This window comes from Natrix helvetica (genome assembly GCF_964273705.1).
Source record: "Natrix helvetica genome assembly, chromosome: 1".
Classification (NCBI taxonomy): Eukaryota; Metazoa; Chordata; class Lepidosauria; order Squamata; family Natricidae; genus Natrix; species Natrix helvetica.
This window is the reverse complement of record NC_138548.1, coordinates 161911982-161939620: the sequence shown is the minus strand read 5'-3', so window position 1 is coordinate 161939620 and position 27639 is coordinate 161911982. Positions and strand designations below refer to the sequence as shown.

The following is a 27639-nucleotide window of genomic DNA, read 5'->3' as shown; positions in this document are numbered from 1 at the left end:
GTCCTTAGTATTTACATAGCAAATTACCACTCAGTCTTGTTCTTCTTTTAGTACAGAAAAATGTACTGATAGGAATTAAGACTGTCCAAGAACAGCCACTAGATGGAGCAGATTGCCTGTTGTTTTTTCAAATGAGCCAATAGGTACCTTCCTGTTAAGATTCCTAACTTGGTTGGAGTTGGCAGAGAGTTGATTTTCTATCGATAAACAACAAATCTGCTTAATCTTTTTTTTTTTAGTACAAGTAGCCTGTATTTGAAAGCCAAAACATACCAGTACTTTTCTTTCCCGTCTAAATGCCAGCTAGTAGGTCATTATTGAAGTTGCAGATGTCGCCAAGCAGAGCTGTTCCATAAATATTGCAAAATTCTGGTTTTAATTGGGTTGGTTTTCAATTCTACTTCATATCAGTCAAGCTGTTTTCCCCAAGATTACATCCTAGTTCAAAATATATTTATAAAAGTATCCTTTAACATAGACATTCACTTTAAAAATTAGAGAAAAAAGGCTTCCCTAGTGCTTTCTGTTACCAGGAAAAAGTGATGATATTGTGATATATAACTTATTCAGAAGAGGTCCTTTATTAAGTGCAAAAGTCTTAAAGCAAGCTTGTCCTTTAGAAATCTTAAAAGGCTATTGTAAAAACTGACTCTGGTGCTCTCTCTCTCTCTCTGTATGTGTGCGCATATATACGTGTGTATATGTCCATGATTTGCTAGTGGTCTCAGTTTTGTCCCTCCGATGGTTCTGCTTTAGAATTGCATGGAAGCATGTTTTGCTCAATTAGGTTACTTTGCAAATTGCTGCCATGGCATAGCAATAGCACTTAGACTTATATACTGCTTCACAGTGCTTTACAGCCCTCTTTAAGCAGTTTACAGAGTCTGTGTATTGCCTCCAACAATCTGGGTCCTCATTTTGCCCACCTCGGAAGGATGGAAGGCTGAGTCAACCTTAAGCCCGGTCGGGATCAAACTGCCGAACTGCTGGCAGCCGGCAGTCAGCAGAATTAGCCTGCAGTACTGCATTCTAACCACTGCGCCACCATGGCTCATGCATTCCAAAACTCAAACATTGTTCTTTTCCAATGTTAAGGTGTTTATCAGTGTCTTGATATTTGTAAATAAACATAGAACCTGATTGAGTAGGTATTATGTACTTGCAAGGCTACAGGTTTCTGTTGGAAAGATATTTAAACATGGGCTTTATTTTTTCATAGAAGAAAAAAAGGCCCCAGTTCTTTTTGAATATTTCAATTGAACTTGCCAAAGGAAGCTACCACTTGTGTAACTTTTTTTTATTTGATTGATTCAAGAATCTGGCTTAACATTAGTATGTGCCAATACATTTGAAGGACAGACCTGAAAATCATTATGTATTGTGCATTTTCTCTATCAATTTCTAATTGCACATAATTGTTTCTTTTTTTAAAAAAAAGTGTGAATGACTGATTTATCAGCGGCGTGAGAACAGCAGTTGTTACGGTGAATTGTTTTTGTATTTATTCCTAAAATATACAGCAGAGGGCAGTAGTACATTTGCTAGTAATAGTATTTGTACAAGTATATACTAAGAGCAGAGAATTGTACATTTCATGCTAAAAGGGAAAAATGTTCTTAGTAATTGGTGAAACTATTAACATTTTATTTTCTAGATTTGTCCTTTTTACAAGTATTCTACATGCTGTACAAAAAATCAGCCCCCATAGACAATTTATTACATAAATATAAATACATTAAATATGTATATTTCTAGTTATTTTCTTCTAAATATATTCTTATTTTCTAGAGTTATGGTTTCTGAACATTCCTAAATTACAATAATTTTTTTCTGAAAAAAATAGAATAAAACTAATAAAACCTATTGTAATTAGCCAATGAGGTCTGACTTTTACTCCTACCTATTGCATACTATTTCATAAGCAACATTGTAATAATATAGAACATGCTGAATACATTTAACAATATTATAGAATCACAAATATATAATGCCAAAAGGAATGTTGATGAGCTGTGATCCTGTAACTGTACTAACAGCTCTCCTCTGTTGGAGTGGCATGGAGATTTTTTTCCCCCCATTGTCTGAGAATTGTTTTCAAAATGAATCCTGTGAATTGCCCTTAATATGTTGGGTTTAATATGGTTTTCTCTCTGTAGTGTATATTCAGGGCAGCTTTTTTCCCAACAAAGTGCCAGCCAGATATGTCGCACCAACTTTCATAATCTCCATCCATGTGTGGAAGGGAAAGATTGTTCCAGAGTTTGACTTATGGACTGGGAGTTTACTCCTTTGGAGTTGTGCACATGGGTTGTTAAGTATTATTTCACTTGGCAGAATAAATAACATACTGTTTTTTAATTATGGTCAGTGATTTTCCTCCATAATCCTCAAAGATTAAACCAAACCAAAGTAGCTTGGGCTAAACATTGATATTACATGTGCCAATTTAAAAATACTGAATAGTTATTTTTTATCATTAACAGACCTGACATAAACTAAAGTTAGGAATCAAGAATTTATAACCTTGTTGTACATTGCTTCTTCCCTTTCCCTATCTTGTGCATTTGCTGTAAGCATCTGAAACACATGATGTCATTTTTGTTACGTTTAGCATAGATTGGAGGGGACACACAAAAAGAGACTCAATTATGGTTGCCACAAGAGGGAAAAGTTTAAAGACATCATTTCTAGGCCGACTTTGAACTCTTTTAGGCTTCTTTTTTCAGCCGTTAAGACCTTGTGGCTGGGCAAAAATGAAAAACTAAATTCCCTATAAGGTTCCCCTTGTTTATCTAGTCTACTGTGTTGGGTTATTTTGCAAATATTGTAAGCCTTTGGAGGCATAAGTGCTTGAAGGCAGGACAAATTGTTAAATAAGTAGTTAAGGGAATCTAGTAGTAAGAGCCATGGTGGCGCAGTGGTTAGAGCGCAGTGCTGCAGGCTACTTCTGCTGACTGCTGGCTGCCTGCAGTTTGGCAGTTCGAGTCTCACCAGGCTCAAGGTTGATTCAGCCTTCCATCCTTCTGAGATGGGTAAAATGAGGATCCAGATTGTTGAGGGCAATAGGTTGACTCTGTAAACCACTTGGGATTGTAAAGCACTGTGAAGTGGTATATAAGTCTAAGTGTTTTATTGCTAAGTGCTATCTAGTAGGATAAACAGAGCAACTTTATTTGCCGTATCCTGCTAGCTAATCATTGTTATCCTACGGATAAATTGCTCAAAGCAGTCAAGCATATCATATTAGTGACTGCATCTAAAAAAGTAGTCTTAATGTTGGGTGCCAAAATTGAGTAATTGCAGTTTTGTATTGTGCCACAAAAACTACCGCCGGTTGCTATTACTGTTAAATTCCTTAAACTGAGAATAACAGATGAAACTATCACATTCTACACTTGCAGCTCCTTATGTAAAGTAGAAAAGTAGAATATGAATTATTCATGTTTTTCAGTAACACCCTCAGAACAGGACAGACTGTCCAAATAGGCAACATTTCATGATCCGCTGAAGAATGGATCATGCTTCTTGTTTCCCGAAGGACTTCCAGTCTGTTATTAATTCTAATCGAGTTTATGGTTGGAAAAAGCTTCCATTTTAGCTGACTGTTAAGCGGGCTAGTAGAGATCTGTGTTGAATCCTCAATGCAGGCGATCCTTGACTTACGATCAAACCGAGCCCCAGAATTTCCTTTAGCAAGCAAGTACAGTTGATAAATATGTTTTGTCCCATTTTATGACCTTGCTTGCCACAGTGGTTAAGTGAAACACCGCAGTTGTTTAAGTGAATCTGGCTTCCCGGTTGACTTCGTTTGTCGCAAAAGATGTCCTCGGAATGCTGCAACTATCATAAAGAGCTGCCAGTTGCCAAGTGTTGAAATTTTGATCACATGGCCACAGGGATGCTACAGGTAGTCCTCAACTTATGACCACAATTGAGTCCAAAATTTCTGTTCAGTGAGACATTTGTTAAGTGAGTTTTGCCCCATTTTACGACCTTTCTTGCCTCAGTTGTTAAGTGAACTGCTGCAGTTGATTAAATTAGTAACCTGGTTGCTAAGTGAATCAGGCTTCCCAATGGACTTTACTTGTCAGAAGGTTGCAAAAGGGGATCACACGATCCCGAGACACAGCAACCGTCATAGATATGAACCAGTTGTCAAGCATTCTGAATTTTGATCACATGACCATGGGGATGCTGGAAAAATGTCATAACTGAGAAAAACGGTCATAAGTCACTTTTTTTCTGTGCTGTTGTAATTTTGAAGGGCTGCTAAAACAAACTGTTATAAATTGAGGATTGCCTGTACTTGTATCTGTTTAACTTAACATTTTGCACACTACAAACTGTAAAATAAATTCAGTTATCTCTGAAATATCCAAAGGTTTTTACAGAGAATCTCAAGTCCTGCTGACTTATTTTACAGTTTTGTGCAGCTTCCTTTGCATTTATGGAATATGCTACTTGGGAAATTTTTTCCCCTCCAATTGTTTCCACATGCAGACAGGATTCTGAAAAGAGTGGGGTTTAACCGTTACGTCTCTCTATGGTAGGGGTGTCACACTAAAGGCCTGGGGCCCAGATCTGGCCCATGGTATGTGGTGCCTCTGCCAGAGAAAATGGAGCTCAGGGAAGCCACGCAACGCCCGGCATTTTTTATTGTCGAGTTGTGTTTTAGGGCAGGGGTGTCCAAACTTGGGAACTTTAAGACTTGTGGACTTCAACTCCCAGAATTCCCCAGCCAGCCATGCTGGCTGGGGAATTCTGGGAGTTGAAGTCCACAAGTCTTAAAGTTCCCAAGTTTGGACACCCCTGTTTTAGGGAACTTGTTTTCCTTTATCTTAGTTTTGCTATTGCTGGTAATTTATTTTCTATTCCTCCTTTTAGAGACGTCCGTAATGGGTAGAAAGAGAATACAGAGAATATTGTGATGATTTTTATTTCCAAGATGCGATAGTTCAACATACATTATATCAGAAGTGGATTCTGAGTGCAGGAGAGTTATGCATGGGATCTATTTATTCATTGTTATCTCCTGCAATCATTAAATGATGAGCAAGATACAGAGGAGTCTCTGTAATATATTTTTCCCATATCGCTATTCTTTCCTCATTTACAGAGAAAATAAAAAAATCTCAGACTCATGGCTGAAATCAAGATTGCCACGTGCGGTAAAATGCATTAAATGGATGCGTTAAAAATGGGTTCTTTTGTAGCTAATAAGAAACTACATTAAAATATCTATGGTAAAAGGATCTCTTTTAAACCGTTTTTCTTCTTTCCCTCTAAATGTTCCTAATTGTCTTAATTAAATGGGATAATATCCATTTTTATAAACATCTTTTATGGTAATTCAATTATAACTGAACAAATGAATATTTGATGATTTGCTTGTAGTGCAATAATGACATCAATTTGCAAATACTTTAAACTGAATTCTAGTGGTTTATTTGGTTTATCTAGTGGTTCTAGTGGTCGAATGAGTTTATTTCATCATTCATACTTACCGTTGCTTTTACTGTAGCTTATTATCATATCATTGTGTGTCGTCCCCCCCCCGCCCCCCGTGCTCTTAAAAAATTCTTTACACTTAGATAGAATTACCTTTATTGGTATTGCTATTCTTAATTGGTTCCAGTCACATTAGCAAAAAATATTCTCCCTGTATAAGTTCATGGACATTTCTCCATCTTCTAGCTTCTTATTGAATTGAAACCAGAATAATTGTTTTTTACTTCTTCCTATCATAGTTTATTTTGTCCTTTACTTTGTCCTGCATTCTCTGTTACAGCTGACATTCATCTTGTCTTCTTCCACACAACTGTGCTATGCTGGCAGGTGCTTGTTAATCCTGCACACATACACAAACAGAGGTTTGGGTTCAGTTCCAATAAGCAGGTCAGTGGGGAAACAAGCAGGAAATCTCAAACCGTGGTCATGTAACATCACACTTAACTACTTATGGTGGTTCATTGACAACCGCCACTGTCACGTGATATTTTTACTTTATGACTGCGTTGCTTAGTGACAGAGTGGCTGGATCCAATTGTGGTCAGTAAATGAGGGCTACTTGTACATTAGACTTTTATGTCTAGTAATATGTACAGTACTTTGTGTGTGTGTCTCCCTCTCGGTGGGTTATATCCACTGCAGGAAGAAGGAAAATCTTCTCATCAAAAGCTATGGATGGTGATAGACTATGGTAGTCCAGTGTGGTTTGATAGGTAGATGTTTCTCAATTTGCCAGTCTAAAGCCAAAAGATCCAACTTTGGAAAGGTCCGAAGTTGCCCAGCCAGCTTCGATTCCTAAGAGGGAACTAAAATGCAGAGTCTCCTGCCTTCTAGTCCAACATCTTTAACTATTTACACCAAACTGATTTTTCTGTGTGTACATGTATACATGTACCATGTTTCCCCAAAATAAAGACAGGGTCTTATTTTCTTTTGATCCCTGAAATAAGCACTTGGCCTTATTTTTGGGGAGGTCTTATTATTTTTGAGGTGCAGGAGGCAGCGAGTATGGTCACCTCATGGCTGCTGCTGGGTTGCAATATTTTGGGGGAGGGCTTATTTTAGCTCATGCGCTCAAAAGCCCGATTGGGCTTATTATCCGGGGAGGTCTTATTCTCAGGGAAACAGGGTACACATATACATACATATTAAATGCCTTATGCCTGCACTTAATAAAAATCCTTCATGGAGTCCCAAAGTTCTCTTATACAACAGGGTGGAGTGTTGGGGGTCCAGCCCCTCTCTCAGAAGCCCTCCGAATCTTCACCACCTAGTCCATCTCCTACCACGTCCTATCTTCTTGTGTGTGTGTGTGTGTGTGTGTGTGTGTGTGTGTGTGTGTGTGTGTGGTATACTTCAGCTACCTTGTTTCCCCGAAAATAAGACGAGTCTTATTTTTTTTTCGTCCCCCGATATAAGCGCTTGGTGTTATTTTTCAGGCAGGTCTTATTATTTTTGAGGCGAGCGTGGTCACCTCATGGCTGCTGCTGTGTTGCAATATTTTCGTGGAGAGCTTATTTTTGGGGAAGGGCTTATTTTAGCGCATGCACTCAAAAGCCCGATTGGGCTTATTATTCGGAAAGGTCTTATTTTCAGGGAAACAGGGTAGTGTGGGGCAATGACATCATGTTTTGATTTTATGACAATTAAAAGGGCAGAATGCCTAAAGTGTAATCATATCTATAATGCCATTTCCTGGCTGCGAAAGGGTTCATCCCATTCTCCCTCACTGTGGAAAATACGCCTATTTCCCTTCTCTCCAAATGGTAAAATATTAATAATAAAAAACAAAATGTTAAAGTACTCATTTAAAATTTAAATGTTAAAATGCCAATGTTCGATATTGAAGAAGATAAGATGAACAGAACTGCTTCTTACAAAAACAGAAAATGGAAAAGAAATGCTTCAAACAACCATAAGATGGCGCTGATTTGTTAATTTTTAAAAAAAATGTTACTATTTTTTGGGCAGAATCTAAAGGAAGTATCTGGAGAGATATCAAGTAATTATTACATATTTTTTTTAAAAAAGTATTTGTACACAGCCAGAAGTTAGAATAAAGAATGCAGCTGAACACACAAGTTCATAGGTTGTACAGAAAATAAGAGATAGGAGAATAAAAGCAAATTCTTAGTATAAATTCCTACCTTCACCTGTTAACTATTTCAAAAAAGCAACAACAAGCCCTCACCAAAATCTTCTTGAAGCAAGATCCTTTTAAAGAAAAAAACCCAAAATTAGACCTCCTCCAGCTTTTCAGGGTATTCTAGTTGTTTAGCAAAGGCTAGGCTCCATTCCTTGTCAAGGTCCATTCCAAAAACGTCTGAGTTTGGCTCTTTATTATAAAGCCACCATGCATTTTCTATCTTCAGCCAGGGAGGTAGGCCTGAGGTTATGCATGTGTGTTTGTGTGTGTAAGACACCCTATATATTTAGCCAAGCATCCCTTTCTAATGGATACGTGGGTTGACAGTCTGGTATAAGGGGTTTGCAGTAGGCAACATTCACTTCACCTTATCAACCTTAGAAGAAGAAATTTAAACTTTCATTGTTCAGGTCTCCCAATGAAACGTTCTGGTATTGCTGTGGTTGTTTTCTTTCATTCCACCAGGGTTATATCCATGGGAGGAGGGACATTGGGTTCTTTTGCTAAAATTAATTTCTAAAATTGCAATTGTGTTTATGTCAGCAGAAATGTCTGCTACTAATTTCAGAGTTGTTAATATGTCACAATTTTACACTATGGATTACACTGCCCGCAAAGGTAGGTTTTGTAACCCTTAAGCAATAAGAGAAGCATAAATTAAAAATGGAATGGGTTGAATTAAGTAATCAAATGAATTTTAGAGAAAATGGCTGGTATGTACACCATTTATCTGTTTCCAAACAAACTTGAGTCCAGGAAAAGCACTTTTGATCCCATTTGTTTGAGTTAGGCTAAACCTCAGTCTGCGAAGGTGTATGTTGGGGCAGGGGAGAAATCCAGTAGGTTCTGACAGGTTCTGGAGATACGGTAGCGGAAATTTTGAGTAGTTCAGAGAACCGGCACATACCACCTCTGGCTGGCCCCAGAGAGGGGTGGGAATGGAGATTTTGCAGTATCCTTCCCCTGGAGTGGGGTGGGAATGGGTTTTTTGCAGTATTCTTCCCCTGCCACGCCCACCAAGCCACGCCCACAGAATTGGTAGTAAAAAAAAAGATTTTTCCCACTGTTGGGGGCATTGATAGCAGGTAAGTTTTGAAGATGACGTACACGCTCCCCCTTTATATGTATAGAAGGTTCATTCTGGAATAAAGATTGGGTTCTGTAATCTATTAAGTGTTGAGGTTGCTTCTGGAATAAAGATTGGTTTCATTTTGGAGAAGGAAGAATAAACACAAGGGTAATGAATCTTTCTCTCAGGAAATGCTGAAAGATCCAGGCCTGCTGGGAACATTTTCCATGTCTCAGGCTTTTTGGTGATTAAAACAACAAAGCGGCCGGGTCACTGCAATTTCAAACTTTAACACGACAAACTCTATAGTGGGAGCATAGAGGCCAACTTAATCTTACTGTGGTGTGGTGAAACGTTTTATTGTGGCATAGGGTGTGATCAACAGTTTACAGCAGGAGTGCCCGACTTGACAACTTTAAGACTCATGGACTTCAAATTCCATAATTCCCCAGCCAATCATGGTTTACCTATAACATTAAATCATGAATTGTGGTTTACAAACTGGTGGCTAAGTCAAAACCAAGCAAGCCATTGTATGGCTTAGCATAGTGTTTAGGTGTAGGTTATGCATGCAGGTAGGCTCTCCTGAGGCCACCAAGTGTTCATGCTTTGTGGAGCGTTAATTTTATGCAAGCACTTAATTTTTTGTTAGGTCCCCCAGACTTATTTTTAAAGGATGAATTTTACCTCACACCATAGTTCATCTAGATCAGGGGTGTCAAACTCACATCGTCACAGTGGTGTCACATGGCGTATCGGGACTTTTTTCCCCCTTTGCTAAACCGGGAATGGGTGTGGCCAGCCGGGAGTTTGACAGCCCAGATGTAGATCATACCTCTGAAGGCTAAGGGAGTCGTTTCCACTGGCTATGTTTTGGTTAGCTCTTTTCATGAATGTTTCTCACTGTTCTGGAATGAATACTTGTCAGGTGCAAAAAATCAGGTCCCTACATGAAGATTCAATTAAATTGATTTATTACTGAAAAGCCTATGCACAGGATTCAACTATTAGCGCCTGTTAGAAATTAGATAAGGGTTAATGGAATTCAAGAGAAGTTGGTCTTTGTCCACTTGTGGCTACATAGAGATTCTAGACTGATTTCTCTTTTAACTCCGCCACTAGGTTCTGCCACTACTTCTACAATATTACTACCACAGTTTATTTCTTGTGTCTGCCCCAAGTTTATTAATAGGTCTTTGGGGGTGATTTGAATTAATTTATTTATGGAGGACAACCTCTCTTTTTACTGAGGAGCAATTTTACTTATCAGTTCTGAGAAGCTCTGCCAAGGCAGATGGTGTCACTTTTATTTTATTTTATTTTTAAATAAAGGGACCTGGGTAATAACACAGAAAATTAAAAAGAAAGTGGTGAAGGGGTGTATTGACTTTTAAGGGCAAATGAAGACTACATTGTGTTAGATTTCACAATCTCCATCCATTTGTCCAGTACATTGCCTGGATATCTTTTTAAACGTGAATAATTTTGTGTTATATGTTTATATGCAGCTCCTCATAAAGTGAAGATTGGACTGGAAAGGTCAAAACACTGATGAATAGGTTTTATCATTTTCTTACATTCTTGGTATTTTTCTGCCGTCCATAACTTATAATAAATCTGCTTGAGATGCAATTGCATACAGCATGTGGAAATAGGGAAGAAAACAGAGATTCAGCTTGCAATTTTCTTTCTGCCTAGAAGTTGTAATATCTGTGTGATTATAAGGGCAGCTCGAAATACTTCAGGCTGAATTTTCTGTTTGTTTATTTTTTTTAAATGGACAAGGAGAGATTATGGGCAAGGCACAAGAAAATACATTAACTGCAAAATTGCACATATAAACTCTAGCTGTTTTTTTTTTTTTAAATAGCATTCGTGAGGTCTCACAGTGTGTTTCCATTAATTTGTGTGACGACACTTAATTTAGAATTTGCAGGATGGATACCAAAGAAGGAGAGTGCCAAAAGAGATGCTTGGGCTTTTAATACATTTTTTAAAAGTTTTATAAAGAAATTGTCCTTAAATACGTTACAGCAGTGATGGCGAACCTATGGCACGCGTGCCACAGGTGGCATATGGAGCCATTTGTCAGCTGGCCAGCTGAGTTCATCCTTTTTTAAAGCCATTTTTCGCCCTCCCCAGGCTCCAGAGGCTTTATAGGAGCCTGAGGAAGGTGAAAAAAGCTTCCCCGCCCCCCCAGAGGCCCTCCGGAGGCTTCATGAGCTTCCCTGAAGCCTCCAGAGTGCAAAAAACTGGCCCTACGGGCAAACCGGAAGTTCAGGAACAGACTTCCGGTTTGCTCTGAGGGTCGTTTTGACTACTCTGGACGCTTCAGGGAAGCGTCCTGAAGGTCCCTCAAGCCTCCGGAGGGCTTCCGGAGAGGGCGGGGGAGGCTGTTTTCACCCTCCCCAGGCTCCTATAAAGCCTCTGGAGCCTGGGGAGGGCAAAAAAAGCATGCAAAAAATGGGGGGTCGTGCCTGTAGTGCGGGCATGCGCACTGGAGGGGTCGCGCATTGCATTATGGGTGCGGCACGCCCGCACACTATCCCCCTGCACTCCCCCCACTTATGGCACGTGAGCCAAAAAAGGTTCGCCATCGCTGCGTTACAGTGTCAAAAGGACATAAACCCAATCAGTTGGGTGATCCCTAACCGTGGGGAAGGTTCGTGTTTTGGAACTTGACTAAAAGGGAACTGGGAAAAACTGGCAAATCTTGTAGTCCTTTTCCTTATTCCTCCACCCTTTGAAATTCTCACTTCTGGGATAATTAGCAAGGGAAGATCAGTGTTTGTATTTGTAGTCCCTGGAGAGGAAGGGATTAAAAGAGAGTAAGTAAGTACACAATGGAAAATATACAGTAGTCCTCCATTTACAGCAGTTCATTTGGTGTCTGTTCGAAGTTACAACGGCACTAAAAAGCAACTTATAATCATTTTTCACACTTGCAATCATTGCAGCATCCCCACAGTCACATGATGATCAAAATTCATATGCTTGGAACTGACTCATATTTATGACAGTCACAGTGTTCCAGGGTCATATGATCACCTTTTGCGAACTTCTGACATGCAAAGATATGGGAAGCCAGATTCACTTCACAACCAAGCTAGTAACTTAACAACTGCAGTGATTCACTTAGCAACTGTCTCGCTTAGCGACAGAAATTTGGGGCTCAGTTGTGGTCATAAGTTGAGGACTAAAGGTAAAGGTTCCCCCTCACACATATGTGCTAGTCATTCCCAACTCTAGTGGGTGGTGCCCATCTCCGTTTCAAAGCCGAAGAGCCAGCACTGTCCGAAGACATCTCGGTGGTCATGTGGCTGACAGGATTAAATGGCAAAGGCGCATGGAATGCTGTTACCTTCCTATTTTTCTATTTGCATTTTTACATGCTTTTGAACTGCTAGGTTGGCAGAAGCTGGGACAAGTAATGGGAGCTCACTCCGTTAGAGGGTGCTAGGGATTCGAACCGCTGAACTACTGACCTTTCTGATCGACAAGTTCAGCATCTTAGCCACTGAGCCATCGCATCCCTCTATAAGTTGAGGACTATCTGTACCTTAAAAAGAACATCTTGTTCTCGGCAAGCATAACCTGCTCCCCACTTAAGATACAATAGGAAGCTTTTAGCATGGGACTAATTAGGACTGTGCCAATTCCCGATAGCGCAAACTGGCCCTGGGTGTTGATTAACTAATCAAGGTTGCAGAGCTGAGTTAACTTGTTAACTCAGGTAACTGAGTTAACCTTTCAAGGAAGTTCATCCTGTGCAGCAAAGAAACGGTTAGTTTAAGAAAAGATGGCTTGTCCAAGAAATGTATGCCCTCGGAAATTCTGCAAAGGGGGAGGGGAGGAATATAAAAAATATGAGTGAGGCAATCAGGCGCAGGACACAGTCTTAACAGTATGTTGTTTTCCTGGTGAATTTTCCCGTAGTTTAAAATTGCTGAGGATGCATTTAACAACTTGAGTAGACTGAAATGTTTAAACCTAACAGAAAGATTTTCTCTGTGGGTAAGAGTGTCTAAAGGAGCAATATAGTGCTGGGTGCAAACAAGGGTGCAAATCAGGGGTGGTTTGCTGCCGACATTACTGCCGGTTCAGTCCGCACAAAAATTTTGCGCTTGCGCTTTGCTCTCACCGACGCTAGACGCGCACTATGCTTGCATGCACATTTGCACATAAATAGGTCTGCGCATGCACAAAATGTTAAAAAATGGGAAAAAAATTGTGCAAGGAAAATTGTTCTGCACATGCGCAGAACAGAAAATCAAGATGGTGGCGCCGTAGGAGAACTGGTTTGAGGGCGTGGCAGGCCTGGGTTGCTGCCGGTTCCAATGACTCAGGTCGCCAAACCAGTACCGATTCAGTCGGACCGGTAGGAACCCACCACTGGTGCAAATTAGCTAATCATTGCCATCTCTCACGTTAACTGAAGAGCTTGCAACGTTTTGTCTTCCATTTTTGTTTTCAATACCTGGAACCAGCAGGCACCCTTTGAGTTGTGGAAAATACCTCATAGATTAAACTCGATACCTGCTGGGGAGTTTCCAAGATAATTTGAATTAACTCAAGACCTTGTTCCCATACTTTTTCTGAGAGATGGAACAGAACTTAAGAGTCAAAGGATTTAAAACATTCTTCTTTATTTTCTTACATATTTTTTTTTCTTTCCCAGAATTTCCCCCTCAAGACAGAGGCTGAGACCCAGTACCATTATATAGTTCTTTGGGAGTTTTTTTCCCCCCTCTTTTTCCCAACGGTCATTATTCTTTCACTGGCAGTGAACTGTTTTCTGTTCTTATAAGTACATATTTAGCCCTCGCTTGCTTCTGCTGGCTGTGAAAGACAGCAGAGACAAAATAAGAGTTTGTAAGTGTGCACTTCAGTCTAAGTAGGAAAAACTACTTAGGGGTAAAGGTGTCATTTCAGAAAATGCATCTTCCCTATTTTTGTGATTGTGGACCCATCAACATTAGTCCCTGGTTTAGAGACTTGGGCTGTGTTACTGGCCACTGCTAGTTCTTATGTGATATCCAGCAGTTTGACAATTGAAAACATTGAGCCACCTTACTCACAAAGTTGGTGACAAAGTTGTCATTAAAAAGCCATATTAGCCTGGTTCCTAACAACTCTGTGATCTTAACACTGTCTTAGAAAAACAAGTATTGAAGGTTTCATCTTAGTAAGGCCCTTCCTTCAAAGGCAGAGAAAATATTTCTTGGCTCTCCTCTTTCCTTCTCATCTTTCGGTGTTGTAGCTTAATGAAAGCAAATTGAATAAGAGAATGCTTGGAAAATGGTGGCCATTGGGGATCCTCATCTGTAGGCAAAATCCACATTAGATAATGTAAGAGACAAACCAGTACTGTGTGGTGGGAGCCTCCTCTCCCACGTAATCAGTGATTTTCACTTTGGCATTTGCTACTCTTGTGATCAGTTTCATAAGTAGGTTTTCCTTGAACTGCTGTTAAGTAAAGTCTGATAATTCTTCTACTTCCGCATGTAGTTTTATTCTGACTTAAGTCAGAATAAAACTACAGAATAAAACTGAAATTTTACTCCATTTTTCTCCATCTAATGCCTTAGTTTAAAAAAAGTAAGCTACAAAAAATTATGAGACTTTACTTATTGGATTGCTCTTATCCCCAAAGATCTAAGAGACTTAAATAATTATTTAAGTCTGTTAGATCTTTGGGGATAAGAGCAATCCAATATACTGTAAATATTATACTAATAAATATACTGTAAGTAGCTGACTCTGATAAGATGGGGCTATCAAAGCAACAGTGAAGACAGCTCAGATGAAGAAAGAAATCCTTAGTCCAGTGATGGCGAACCTTAAGGCACTGAGTGCCCATGCCCCAAGGTGCAAGGTGTAGGCACATGCGCGCGCGCACGCACACACACACACACACATGTGCCTATGACCCAACCCAAACCGCAAGGCACAGGGCATGCATGCACACCTGAGCCCCGCACATGCGCAGTAGACACCCAGCACAGAGCTGGGCAATGGCACAAGTGCCCACAGAGAGTGCTTTGCACGCTACCTCTGGCATGCGTGCCATAGGTTCTCCACCACTGCCTTAGTCCATTGTCACAGTGTCCCTACAAGGATTGCTTGGATGGAGATACTTGCCACAGGTCATCCAGTGAGCTCCATAGTTAAGTGAAATTTTGAAGCTAGGCCTTTCCAGTCCTAGACCAGTGACTTCATCATCCCACCTTCATGCCTCTTTTCAATGTTGCCTTTTGTTAGGTTAGGAGAGTACCTGGTTCTAGTGGCCATCTTCATAAGACAGAAGATGGGGACTGGGAATGGAGCGATGACGAAATGGATGAGAAAAGTGAAGAAGGCAAGGCCGCTTTTTCCCAAGAGAAGGTAATTTTGGGGAAACCGCATGGCAGCTCAAGTAATCATTTATTATTTTGATAACTGAGCTGGTAACTAATTAATTATGATGCTTGCCTTGTAGTCAAGAAGAGTAAAAGAAGAAGATGCAGAGGTAAATGGTTCATTTATTTCCCTTTGTGAGTAAGCATGTGTGTTTTATTGAATTTTTCTCTGTATTTACATGAAAATGTGAATATTGGAATGGTAATTTTCAGTAATATTTTACCATTTGAATTTCAGCATCTTTTTAACATTTTCAAGGAGATGTAGATTTCAGCTTTTAAAAACCCATACTGCTTCTTCTGCAATAACTAGAATCTGAGGCACAATTCATGGATGCATAATGTGGCAGTATTAGTTTTTAATAAGATTGCACGCATTAGTTTTTGTATGCCACTTTTAAATAACTCCATATGTGTAAGTGTATAGTCTGTTGTTCAACTTGAATATTATAAAGCCAATATTTAGCAGTTGTTTTTTTTTAGCTATTCAGAATATATTAAAGTTCTTTGTAATTTAGTACTTTGTCCAGAGAATTTGTGCTCTTGAGTCAGTTTGAAGTATAATGATAAATGAATGAAGACTTAATGTTTCCTTCCCCTTTTGTTCTTTGTGTGCTCACTTAATCTGCAGAGGAGGGTTTGAGGGCAGACAGAATTTCGGTGACACATAAGAGTTCTATTCTCACAAATTTATTATGCAGGATTAACGGGCTTTATTTAATGGAAATACAACATCAAATCTTGCTTGAAATCCTGCTTCCTTTTTTTTTTTTAATTCCTGGTTTTTACTCTTTTGCATTGTGGATGTATTAAGTGACATTTTGTGCCATCTTCTAAAGATTTAAACTCTTCTTAACAGATTTCCGTGTATTCCAGCAATATCCCTGACCAAATACAGAACCTGTCTATAAAAGGTTCTCAGGTATTGTCACTATTAACATTAGATATTATGCATAGATTTGTTGGTTAGTTCAAAGTTCCCCAACGTTTCCAGCTTTGTGGACCGGCGGGGGAGGAAGAACAGTTGGTTCCATGCAAGTGGCTGGCAAGCGTGTGCGCTGCTCCATTTGTGCAAGAGGTGTGCACACATTCCTGCCGCTCACTAAAATGGAGAGCATGCGTGCATGCTCACCTTCGTGTAAGTGAGGATGTGTGCGTTTCTTGGCCGTTTCTGCGGCCCCATTGCAAACTCCTCATGGCCCACTAGTGGGGACCCCTGAGTTCATTTGCACTCAAATTGTGTCATCTAGTAGATACAGACTTTGACTGAAGTAGCCCTGTAATCGCTTCCTTGCAATCCCAATTTGTCAATGATTACAGATTCACTAGGCCACAAACTGATTTAAAGATTGACTGGGTTCTCAAATTATGTGTTTCTTTACTCATGGCTAGTTCAACAACTGATCTGGTTTATACAATGCTCAGCCATGAATCATTGATGACCAGTTGTAATGGTTAAGTCCATGCCATAGGCTAAGCTAAAAAATGCATACCGTATTTTCCGGAGTATAAGACGCACCCTTTTTCCCTCAAAAAAAGAGGCTGAAAATCTGGGTGCGTGTTATACATCAAATGCAGCATTTTTTGCCTCCCGAAATCCGCCCCCTTCACCAAAATGGCCGTGCATACCCTTATGAAGGCTTTCAGAGAGCTCCTGGGGGCTGGGGAAGGGAGAAATAAGCAAAAAATGGGCCATTCCCCCGCCCCCAGCAGCACTCTATAAGCCTCCATAAGGGTATGCATACAATTTTTTTTGACAGAAAGGGGGCCCGTTTTCATGAAGAACTGGCCGTTTTTTGCTTGTTTTTGTCCCTCCAAAGGAGCACTTTGCAAGCCCCCCCAAAGCTATTCATGCCTTTTATTTGGAAAAAAAACGGGCCCATTTTCGTAAAAAACGGGCCATTTTTTCGGAGGTTTGCAGAGTGCAAAAACTTTTTTTTTTCCTTTCGGAAAGTTCCTTAACTGATTGATGAGAATTACATTGACCAAGTGCTGTTCCAGCAGAAACAAAGTCTTAAGGTTTGTCAGCGATTTCCTTCTCCAGCACATGGATAAATGTACCTGGAAACATCTACCTACCTACTGTATTTCTCTCTCTCTCTCTCTCTCTCTCTCTCCCTCCCTCCCTCCCTCCCTCCCTCCCTCTCTCTCTCTCTCTCTCTCTCTCTCTCTCTGCCTACCTACTTACCTACTCTCTCTCTCCCCTACCTATCTACTGTATTTCTCTATCTCTTTCTATTTCTCTCTCTCTATCCCTCTGCCTGCCTACCTACACACTCTCTCTCCCTACCTAACTACTGTATTTATCCATCTATCTATCTATCTATCTATCTATCTATCTATCTATCTATCTATCTATCTATCTATCTATCTATCTATCTATTTATCATCTATCTATCTTTATTTCTCTCTCTATCTCTTTATCTACCTGCCTGTCTGTCTGCCTACCTACCTACCTACTCTCCCTACCTACCGTATTTCTCTTTCTTTCTCTCCCTCTCTATCCCTCTATCTACCTCCCTACTTTTTTTTAAATTTGCCTCTTCAAAACCTTGGTGCATCTCATACTCTGGTGCGTCTTATACTCCAAAAAATGTGGTATATGCGTTGCATATTTGTATTTTGCATTGCATTGCATTAAACATTTATGTAGCTGCCCATCTTATACCAAACTCAAATCAAGAATTAAAACAACATAACAAAGTATTTAAACTACAGACATTAAAAAAAAAAACCAAGGCCAATTCAAGCTTCCACCATGCCTTTTGGCCTCATCCTATCCCAGAGCTTGAAGAAAATTCTGGGTCTTCAGTGCTTTTTGAAAATTTAGGAAGGTAGAGGCCTGCCAAGGTTCATGGGTCAGAAAAGGCACAGTTCCTAGCTCCCGTAAGGTGGCAATGTTTTAAGTGACGGGACTGGAAGCATGTCTACCCTACCTATTCTGATAAGACAGGTAGGCATCCTTAAGGAAAGGCAGTCCCACAGATAACCTGGTCCTGTCTCTTATAAGGCTTTAAAGCTGATAACCAGCATCTTAAATTGCACCTGGAAGAAAACTGGAAGCCAGGACAACTTCCATAATAGAGGTGTTATAAGGGTAAACCTAAAAACACCCATCACCAGAGGTGGCTGATGCTGGTTCGGACCGGTTCGCCCATACCGGTAGCTCTCCCCACCAGCTGGGCCTGTCCATCCGCCCCGGTGCTATCCCGTCCTATATATCTCACTCTCTGGCTCACTCACCCTGCCCATGCAGCCCAGTTGATTTCTACGCCTTGCCCTCTGTACTCACCATTACTGCCCAAGAAGGTGTGCTGGAAGCTGCGTGCAGGAAATCGCCGTGTGTTTGCAGCAGCACACAAGCGAGGAAGGCGCGCTCACATTTTCGGTTCTGTACAAGGTGAACCAGTTGTTAAATTATGAATTATGTGAAGCCCACCTCTGCAATGGCACATTCTGAAGCAGCGGAAGCTTCCAGGTGATCTTCAAGGTTAGCTCCATGTGGAGGCCTTGCACCTCTGATTCATAGGTGACAGCATGAGTGACTATGAGCAAGGCTTCCTGGTCCAGGAAAGATGCAGTTGGCTCGCTAGTTGAATATGTGTAAAGGCCTCCTTAGCTATGACTGCAATTTGCTCCATGAGCTGGAGCTGTGAGTCCAGGAGGGACCCCTAAATTGCACACCAGCTCAGTCCATAACTTTATGATTTAGTGTGATGTGTAAAATCAACATTGATAATGTCTACGGAGATTCTCAGTCATCCAAGTTATGGTTGTGCCAAAGGTACTTTTTCAAAAGGCAACTGGACTTTGTTTTTCTCTTGAAAATATTTCGTTTTTCATCCTAGAAGCTACTTCAGTTCTGAAGAAGCTTCTTGGATGAGAAGCGAAACATCTTCAAAGGAAAACAAGGTCCAGTTGCCTTTTGAAAAAGCACTTTTGGAATAGCATTGATAATGGCAACTGGGTGAGGAAACTGTTTACTTAGTAGTTGGGCAAAGTTGACTCTTCCCATGATGATTTGAAGGGAAGATGTAGTATTATGCATTATTGCTGAAATGTGTGAACAGTGTCACTAAACTTTGTTTATATCAAATGTGAATGTTCTAATTGTCACCAAAGGCTATGGCTACTTTCCAGCTATTTAATCTTTTATTTTATGCAATAAAGAGGCAAACAATAATCACTGCTAGGATTCTCTTAAAGTGTACTGCTCGGTTAAATAAACAAGAAATTTGTTAGTAGCATCCCAACGTATTAAGTTGGGAAAGTGTTTAAAATTCGAAGGGCTTTTGTTTTAATACCATACATTTATCAGATTAATTAGGAGAATAGACTTATATTGGTTTTTCCCTTTGCCACCTTACTGTAATCTGTGCCAGTTTTAATATCTGACTTGCAATTTCAGATTAGTGATGACCTCTAAGTTAAACTGGATAATTATTACCTTAAAGAATTGAACCCATCCCAGTTTTTAATATGGCAATTTAAAAAGATGTATTCCCTCCTTCTTTTTCATTAAGGCACGTTCTGCTATTACAAATGAATATAGCTCTGTTCCATGTGCTGTGAATCTTGTTTTACGACTAAGGTAAGAGGAATAATCTCTCTTTTATCTTCATTTCCTTTTTTTTTTTGGCCTATTCAAATCTGTTCATACATGATTCTCTTCATTAATTTCTCATAATATTAACAAGAGAAATGTTAACATGGTTGGTCAGCCTCCCAATATAACCAACATGAATGGTGTTCTCACGACTAATTGCTCTCTTTCAATTGCTTTTTAAAAAATGGAAGAACGAAATACAGAAAATGAAAAGATTTTTAGGCTAAATGCATTCTTTATTAAATATTTTGCAGTTTTTTTCCCTCCCTCTTTCCTTTCGTTTCAGGATCTTAGAGATTTTAAGGAGCTTCTTTTACTTTATAGCAGTCAACCAGTAACAGAAATAACCATGGTTACATTACAAATTGCTTGTTGAAAACATTTTTATTGGGCAGGTTTGGTCAACGGTGAGAAGAGGTTATGAGAAAAATAACGGATATATTTTTCAAGCACTTTTACCATTTTTAAAATGATGCAAATATGGTTTATCAGATGTCATAGTTGTTTGGAAGGAGACTTAAGTTGATTTCCATTTTAAGAAAATGAGTGATTCCTAACCAAGTTTTATGGACAGCTAATTAATTTTCTTAGGTTTTTTTATATTCCTAGTTTAGTTTCTCTTTTCTTCTAATCTATCTAAAATAACTAGGAAAATTAAAACCTCTTCAAAGCTGATTTGTATCTTTATTTATTGTAAATAAGAGTTATTTCTCCCAGTTTCTCTGAGGAATGATAACCTAACCTGTTTATTAGCTCTGTGCCCCTCCTGGTTGCCTGGGAAGTGATGGGTGGTTGGACCTATGCAGTAGTATTGGCTTCATTGAGGGAAGAACTGGTCATTGCCTCTCATTTAAAAAAAAATACTTACATATTTCTCCATAGTTTGTTTGCAGTGTAGTCCTATATAAGGTCTATGGGTCGTGTTGTGGCCCATCAGTGGCCAGCACAGCTGGCAGCAGATTAAGACAGTGAGGAGGTTGGGGAGGAACATGGGCCAGTCCTGGAGTCTGGGGAAGGCTCTGATGAGGGCTCTGTGTCGGAGGCAGAGAGGGGGCCAGGGACATCTGGTAGTTATCAGCTGCCTTCAGAGTCAGACATCAGTGAGAGAGATGAACAGCTGGAGCCTGTTCCCAGTGTACGCATGCACAGAATTGCCAGAAGGGAACAGCTAAAGAACAGGGGTCGATTTGGGAGTAAGGCTACAGGTGGACAATGAATGGCCCATCCCAGAGGAAATAAAAGAGGAGCAAAAGGGGAGTGGAGTTTGCAGGAGACAATTAGTTCGTTAATTGGTTCGTGACTCTCCAAGACTCCTTGCCAAGTGTTGCAGGTATCAGCCTGGCAACTCTCCAAGCCAGATAAGGTTTGTGATTGTAAATCCTCCCTTGAAAGACTTCGCTGGATTTGAATGAGCAGAATTCACAGCACATTAATAAAATGGGTTTTTGTTGGGAGAAGGAGTTTGCTTCATGCTCTTGGGAAGCCTAGGTCAGAACAGGTCAAGCCTATCAGAGGTCAAGCATATCAGAAAATGCTAAGATGAAGGCTTTTCTTTTATGTAAGTTTTATTTTGCATTTTTATGTAGTTGGTGAAAGGAAGAATGGGTTATGCCTCTTGTAACAGCCAAAGCTCTCTGTGTTTCACCACAAAATACACTTGGAACTTTTTCATTTGATAATGTTGAGAGAAAAATATGCAAGTGCGAGAGGATAAAACGGATTGAATGTTTTTGTTTTACTCCTCCTTATTGTCAGGCATCTACTCTAAGTTAGAAGACTAGGAGGCAAAAAAAAGCACCTTCCAGCTTAAGGCCTGCAACATTAGTTTTGATAAAAGTAAGCTTCTGCCCCTTTGGTTATAAGAAAGGGGATGTTGGGTGTATCAGGAGAAATGTAAACTAAATGGAATGTGTAAGAAGTATGTGTCTGTGTGGTAAAAGAAGAAGAAGAAAACAGATAAAGAATAAATAGGTACTAAATGAACGTGGACTTGAATGTAAAACATCAGTAATTAGTACAAAATAATATGTTGATTAATTTGGACCAGAGGTAGCCCGGGTTCGGCAAGGCTAGCTAATCTTATGGCCGGTTTGGAGAACCTCCAAATCCCACCCCTAGCTGGCCCCACTTTCCCCTCCCAGGAGTCTCCACGCAGCCCGTTTTGGATGCAAGGTAAGTGCAGGGCCCATGTGGAGGCTGGATGAGGGCAGAAAAATGGGCTGCCTGGAAGTTCCGGAATCTCTGGAGCCCGGGGGAGGCAGTTTTTGCCCTCCCAGAGGCACGAGGAAAGCCGCCTGAGCCTGGGGAAGGTGAAAACGGGCCCCCACCATGGTGCAGGAGGCTGACTAGGCCACGCCCACCATGGCCACGCCCACCCAGCAACCGGGCAGAGAACCCATTGCTGAAATTTTTGAAGCCCACCCCTAGTTTGGAGACAGAGCGAGAACTAATGGAATCAAATCTCATAACAAGTATAATAAGAGAAGGGATAGGAGGAAGAGAAGATTGAGGAAGTCATGGCTGGATGAAGTGGATGAGATCCTAAAAAAAAAAAAAGATGATAATTTTAAATAAAAATGAGTATGGTTGAAGCACTGATGGTTTGTAGGGAGAAAAAGGTATAGAGAGTTCTAATCTAGGTAGTCAAATATCAAGGTTGTATTGAATACGTTTGGAAAAGTGAGCTTCCTGGAAGAAAGGAAAGTATAAATAACACCAAATTCGTATTTTAAGAATAGCCGGAGAATTTATGCATAGGATTACTGCGAGAGTCCTCCCTCTATAATAATAATAATACTTTAATTTATAGACCGCACCCTTTCCTAAACAGGACTCGGGGTGGTGTACAGTCATATTAAAAACAATGTGAATATAAAAATATAGATATACATAGATAAATAGACGGAGGAGGTAGGATATGCACTGTACAATAATAGATTAAGATTCGAATAAAAAATTAAAAATACCCTTAAAAGCTACCCCAAAATAAGATGTTTGCCAGGAGGTTGAAAGTGGGACTACAAATCAGCTAAGCCAGCTAATTGGAACAGGTGGGTCTTAAGTTTCTGTCGGAAGGAGCGGAGGTCGGTAGTAGTTCTGATATCGGGGGGGAGGTCATTCTAGAGGGTTGGGCCCATCACAGAGAAGGCTCTACTCCTGGGCGTCGCCCATTGACACTGCTTGGTGGACGGCACCCGGAGGAGTCCCTCCCTGTGGGAGCGGATTGGTCGCAGGGATGTATGAGGTGAGATGCGATCCCGCAGGTAACTAGGTCCCGTGCCATGAAGCGCTTTGAAGATGGTAACCAACACCTTGAAACGCACCCGAAAAACCACAGGCAGCCAGTGCAGCTCGCGCAGGAGTGGTGTTATATGGGAGTATCTGGTCCTCCCCATGATAGCCCGCGCGGCCGCATTCAGCAATTTTAAGCAGTACTAGAAACTGACTTAGTTTTACTATAGAATTCTGTTTGCTGCTATTGTGGGCTTGTCTGCAACCATGTGTGCATTCTTCTTCTAGAGGGAAAGATGAGTAATAATTCTTCTCCAGTGAAATTTATATCCAGAGATTAAAGAAAAGACTTTTATTTGTGCTAGTTCCCTGTATGTTAACAAGAAATAATTCTAGGCAATGTTGAAATTGCATAGTCTGTCTTGCTGGTTCAAAGAGTCGGGCATTTGGTTTCAGTGGTTCTTGTTAAAAGTCTCAATAATAAATGCACTTGCCACAAACACAAGTGGAGACTAAGAACAGTGGGAAATACCAGTAGTAATTTCACTATTGCCTTTACTTCCATCATCCCCGCTGCCCTGAGAAAAGTTCGACCACTTTGTACGTATCCTGGCATTGTGTCCTAATTTTACCTGTGGTTTACATGTATCAGTTCCCAGAGCCAACGTGTTTGAAATGTTAGTTACTGAGGAGCAAAGAACAAGAAAGTTGTCCACTGTTTGGAACTTCTTGAATCTGCTTGCTTGTGAACTTCTTGAATCTGTAGTGTGATCCAGGATAATGCGGCTATTTAGCATGATCCAGCAGGATCAGAAGTGATCCAGAGGTTAGGACCTGTTCGCCTGAACCAGTGGTGGAAATTGCGGGTGGCCTTGCCCACCCGCCCTAGCTCTATGGCATCCCATTTAGGCACTTTTTTTAGCCAAAGCACATGCGCGGATGGGGGCACTCACCTTTGTGAACTGGTAGGGAAGGTAAGTGAATGCCACCCCTGAGCAGGATAATGTTTATGGAGCTGATGGTGGAGAACATGAATGATTAAGTGCCATCAAGTTGCTATCGGCTTTTGGCAACCATGTAGATAAAATGAGAAGAAGCATGATAGAGGTATATAAAATTATGGATAGAGAAAAATTATTCTCCCTCTCTTCTAATTTTACCCATTGATAATAATTACAGTTTCCCAGATTTTCTTTTATTTTCAAAGAATCTTAATCCTAACATTTATTAAGGCAAGACATTATTATTCAAATCCTGGAATCCAATTTTTGACAGCAGCCTAGCCTTGCAATAATACACATTGTGCTTCTCTGTCATTGAAACAAAAAAAAATGTATTTTAGGGTGATAACTAATCATTCTTATGTTGGAAGTATATTTCACATATCTATACTGCTTCTTTCGGGTTTCATTCCACTTGGAAAATAAATAACTAAGGAGTTATTTTCAGGACATTCTCCAGAAAGATTCCCCCTCTTTTTTTCATTTTTATCAAGGTTTCCTGAACAAAATAGAGCCTCAATCAGAACATAATAATGTTAGGTTTAAAAAAAGTAAAGAATTTTGTGATGCTTTGTCAGTAAATCACTGTCCACAGTGAAACAGTGAACTCATGATAGTGGCCTCTTGTGTTCTGCGATGCGTGCATTTATTCTCCTGTTCGTTTGTCCTATGTATGTTGCAGGGCAGATTTTGCATGGTATTTCGTAGACTCCTTGGTTTTCTAGCTGGATTTTGTCTTTGGGAATCTCCAACGGATTCCAAAGAAAAACAATTACCAACCTAATTCAAAGGGAGACTCCCCCCAAGAACCGAGACACAGAACAGGACAACGGCATCACCCTCCTCCCTTACATCAAAGGTACCACAGATAAAATCAGCAAAATTCTTCACAAACACAATATCAAGACAGCCTTCAACACTGACCAAAAAATAGCCAACATCTTAATCCAGCTAGAAAACCAAGGAATCTACGAAGTACCATGCAAAATCTGCCGTGCAACATACATCGGACAAACGAACAGGAGAGTAAATGCACGCATCGCAGAACACAAGAACGCAGTAAGAAAAAAAGAAAAAATGTCCTCCCTTTTCCAGCATCTTAAAGCTACAGGACATGAAATTAATTTTGAAGGAACCAGGTTCATCTCCAAAACAGAACACTTCAACAAGAGAATAATTATAGAAGCTATCAAAATAGAGAAATACCCCCACAACATGAATAAAGGTGACGATACCTCCCGCCTACCAGACATCTGGAAACCAGCCCTAGTCAACAAACGAGCCCCTCCCACCACCCATGCTGTTACAACACAAAACAACAATAGACACACAGCCAGCACCAATCAGCACCAATCTACCAATCATGATACAACCACACAACAAATCATTCCACTTACTGAAACAAAGCCAGCACTCCACATACCCCCCCCCCAACCAAGATTTATAGAAAGACGGCAGTTCCGATCACACTTTAATTTTAAAAATTAGTAGGACTTGACGTCCAACCCAGCATGATGGAATCTTAACACAATTGAGTAAGGCATTGTAATTTCTACAAGCAATCTACCACTATTAGGCATGGAGGACAACTATTTTCAGGAGTGGTTTGCCATTGTTTTCATTCTAGGACTGAGAAAGATGGATTGGCCCAAAGACACCCAGTTGGTTTCATGTCTAAGGTGAGAGTAGAATTCATGGTCACCTAGTTTGTAGCCTGTATTTTAAGCACTACCACAAGCAGGCTCTCTTAAGGGGTCCCTTTGTTCTCATTGGTTTTTTTTTAAAGTTACATGCAGGTGTCATTCCCACCCCAGAAGCAGTATCCATTTTTATTCATGTCCAAAGGGCCCAAAAGCAAGATGCAAATATAGTCAAGACTTGGCATTGGATAAAATAATTTAATTATAAAATGTTTAATAAATATTAGATAATAGACTTAATACCCTAACTCATTGATTTGTTATTAAGAGCTTTGTTTTTAATAGTCATTGTTTAAATTCTGGCTGTTGCCACTGTAATCTTAGGATTTATCGTTAAGATGTAACAAGCTGAAACTCCCGACGGCTCAGCTGGAAAATACTCTAAAAAAAAATACTTCTGGCTAATTTTACATCAAACGAAGTGATTAAAGCCTATTTCAGTTAGAAAAAAGCAAAAGCAGTCAATTCCTGACCTTAGAAGATAACATCTTTACTAAAACAAATATTAAGATACCAGCAGGAAGTATTGATTAAAGTCTATAAAGATTTTGAGAATTATTAATGGTTGCCTTGCAGTATGTGGTAATTTAAATTAAGAGATAGAGTTGCAAATTACTATATATAAAACAGTTCTCACTTATAGAGGCTCTGTATAACTTGGTTTGCAATCTGTAACATAAAGAACTCACAACTGAGGCCTCAAAGGTGCTTTTTTTCAAGAGGAAACTGGGCTTCCTTTGTTTTTCCTTGAAAGTGTTTCACTTCTCATCCAAGAAGCTTCTTCAGTTCTGACTGAATGGTGGGGAATAGAAAGATTTATATTCCTTGCAGTCATCTGGTCATTAGCACTTTTTCTGAGAATCGTTGAGGCCACTTGGAGGTTTATCTGTGCCTTCAGGGTCACCTGAATAGTACAGATAAGTGTGGAACCTTTTTGGAACTGCTGAAAGAACCGTGTTGTAGACAGGAGATAGTGATTATATATACCTCCCACTCTGTTGAGAGAGGAGGGCTGTTTATTTAAAGTAGATCAGGGCTGTCAAACTCGCGGCCCAAGGGCTGGATGCGTTATGCGCTAGCCGTGCCCACCCCCAGTTTAGCGAAGGGGGGGAAGTCACCTGACATCACCATGACGACGCGAGTTTGACACCCCTGATGTAGATGGTCTATTTGACTCCTCATTAAAACTAGTCCCCTCTATCCAGAAGGTGGACTTTGCTGTTTGTTAAACTGCTTGTTAAACTCTAATAACTATGGGTGCAAAACAGCCTTTATGCCCTTCAGCACCAGAAGATCCAATATGATTCACTCTGCAGTTTTCTTAGAGAGGTTTTTCACACTGCCATAAACATAAGAACATCATTACTAAGTTGTTTAACATACCCAGGAATCCTGAACCTCAGCTTAATAAATTGGCCTTCATAAATTATCCAACACCTAAAGGATGCTATCTCAATTGGAACCGAAAAGGCATTTTGTTCTATTGATCCAATATTTAATTCCATCCATCACTATAAATGTGATTAGTAGGGTCGACTACCTATTTTTAACTGTTTTAAAGCAAGAGCAATTGTTACATTCAGAATTGCAGAAACAGCAGATAATATAATCTGTCTCAAGGATTCTATTTATTAAAAAAAATCCATCATAATATTTCATTTTTACAAAATATAGCCAATTGTACATCAACCCTACAAACATGAAGGCTAGCTAGTCAAACCATCAAGGAAAATAATCAACCAAGCAATTCAAGCAACAAAATGCTTGACATGGAAGCAAATGGCACAAGAAAAGAAGCAAAAAGATTTCAGAATAAAGCTAATAATTGAGTCTGCTTCAAGCTGGCAACAAATGAGATACCTGGATACCAATGAACTAGGTAGTAAGTAACCCAGACAATCCACTGGTCTTTACAAAGTCCACTCAAGCCCACTCAAAACTCATCAAGTCATGGAAGTATTAGATCACATTGACATTGAA

The 27639-nt window shown here is 40.0% G+C and overlaps 1 protein-coding gene across 2 annotated transcripts in view; it reads left to right on the top strand.

Moving 5' to 3' along the window:
• STK39 (serine/threonine kinase 39) overlaps positions 1-27639 on the top strand; it is a 148727-nt gene that overhangs the window by 91456 nt on the left and 29632 nt on the right. For both annotated transcript variants that reach the window (XM_081935186.1, XM_081935187.1), the window contains exons 11-14: positions 14985-15107; positions 15202-15231; positions 15981-16043; positions 19645-19712. In XM_081935186.1, coding sequence (XP_081791312.1) covers positions 14985-15107; positions 15202-15231; positions 15981-16043; positions 19645-19712 — 284 coding nt within the window. The remainder of the gene's footprint in view (positions 1-14984; positions 15108-15201; positions 15232-15980; positions 16044-19644; positions 19713-27639) is intronic.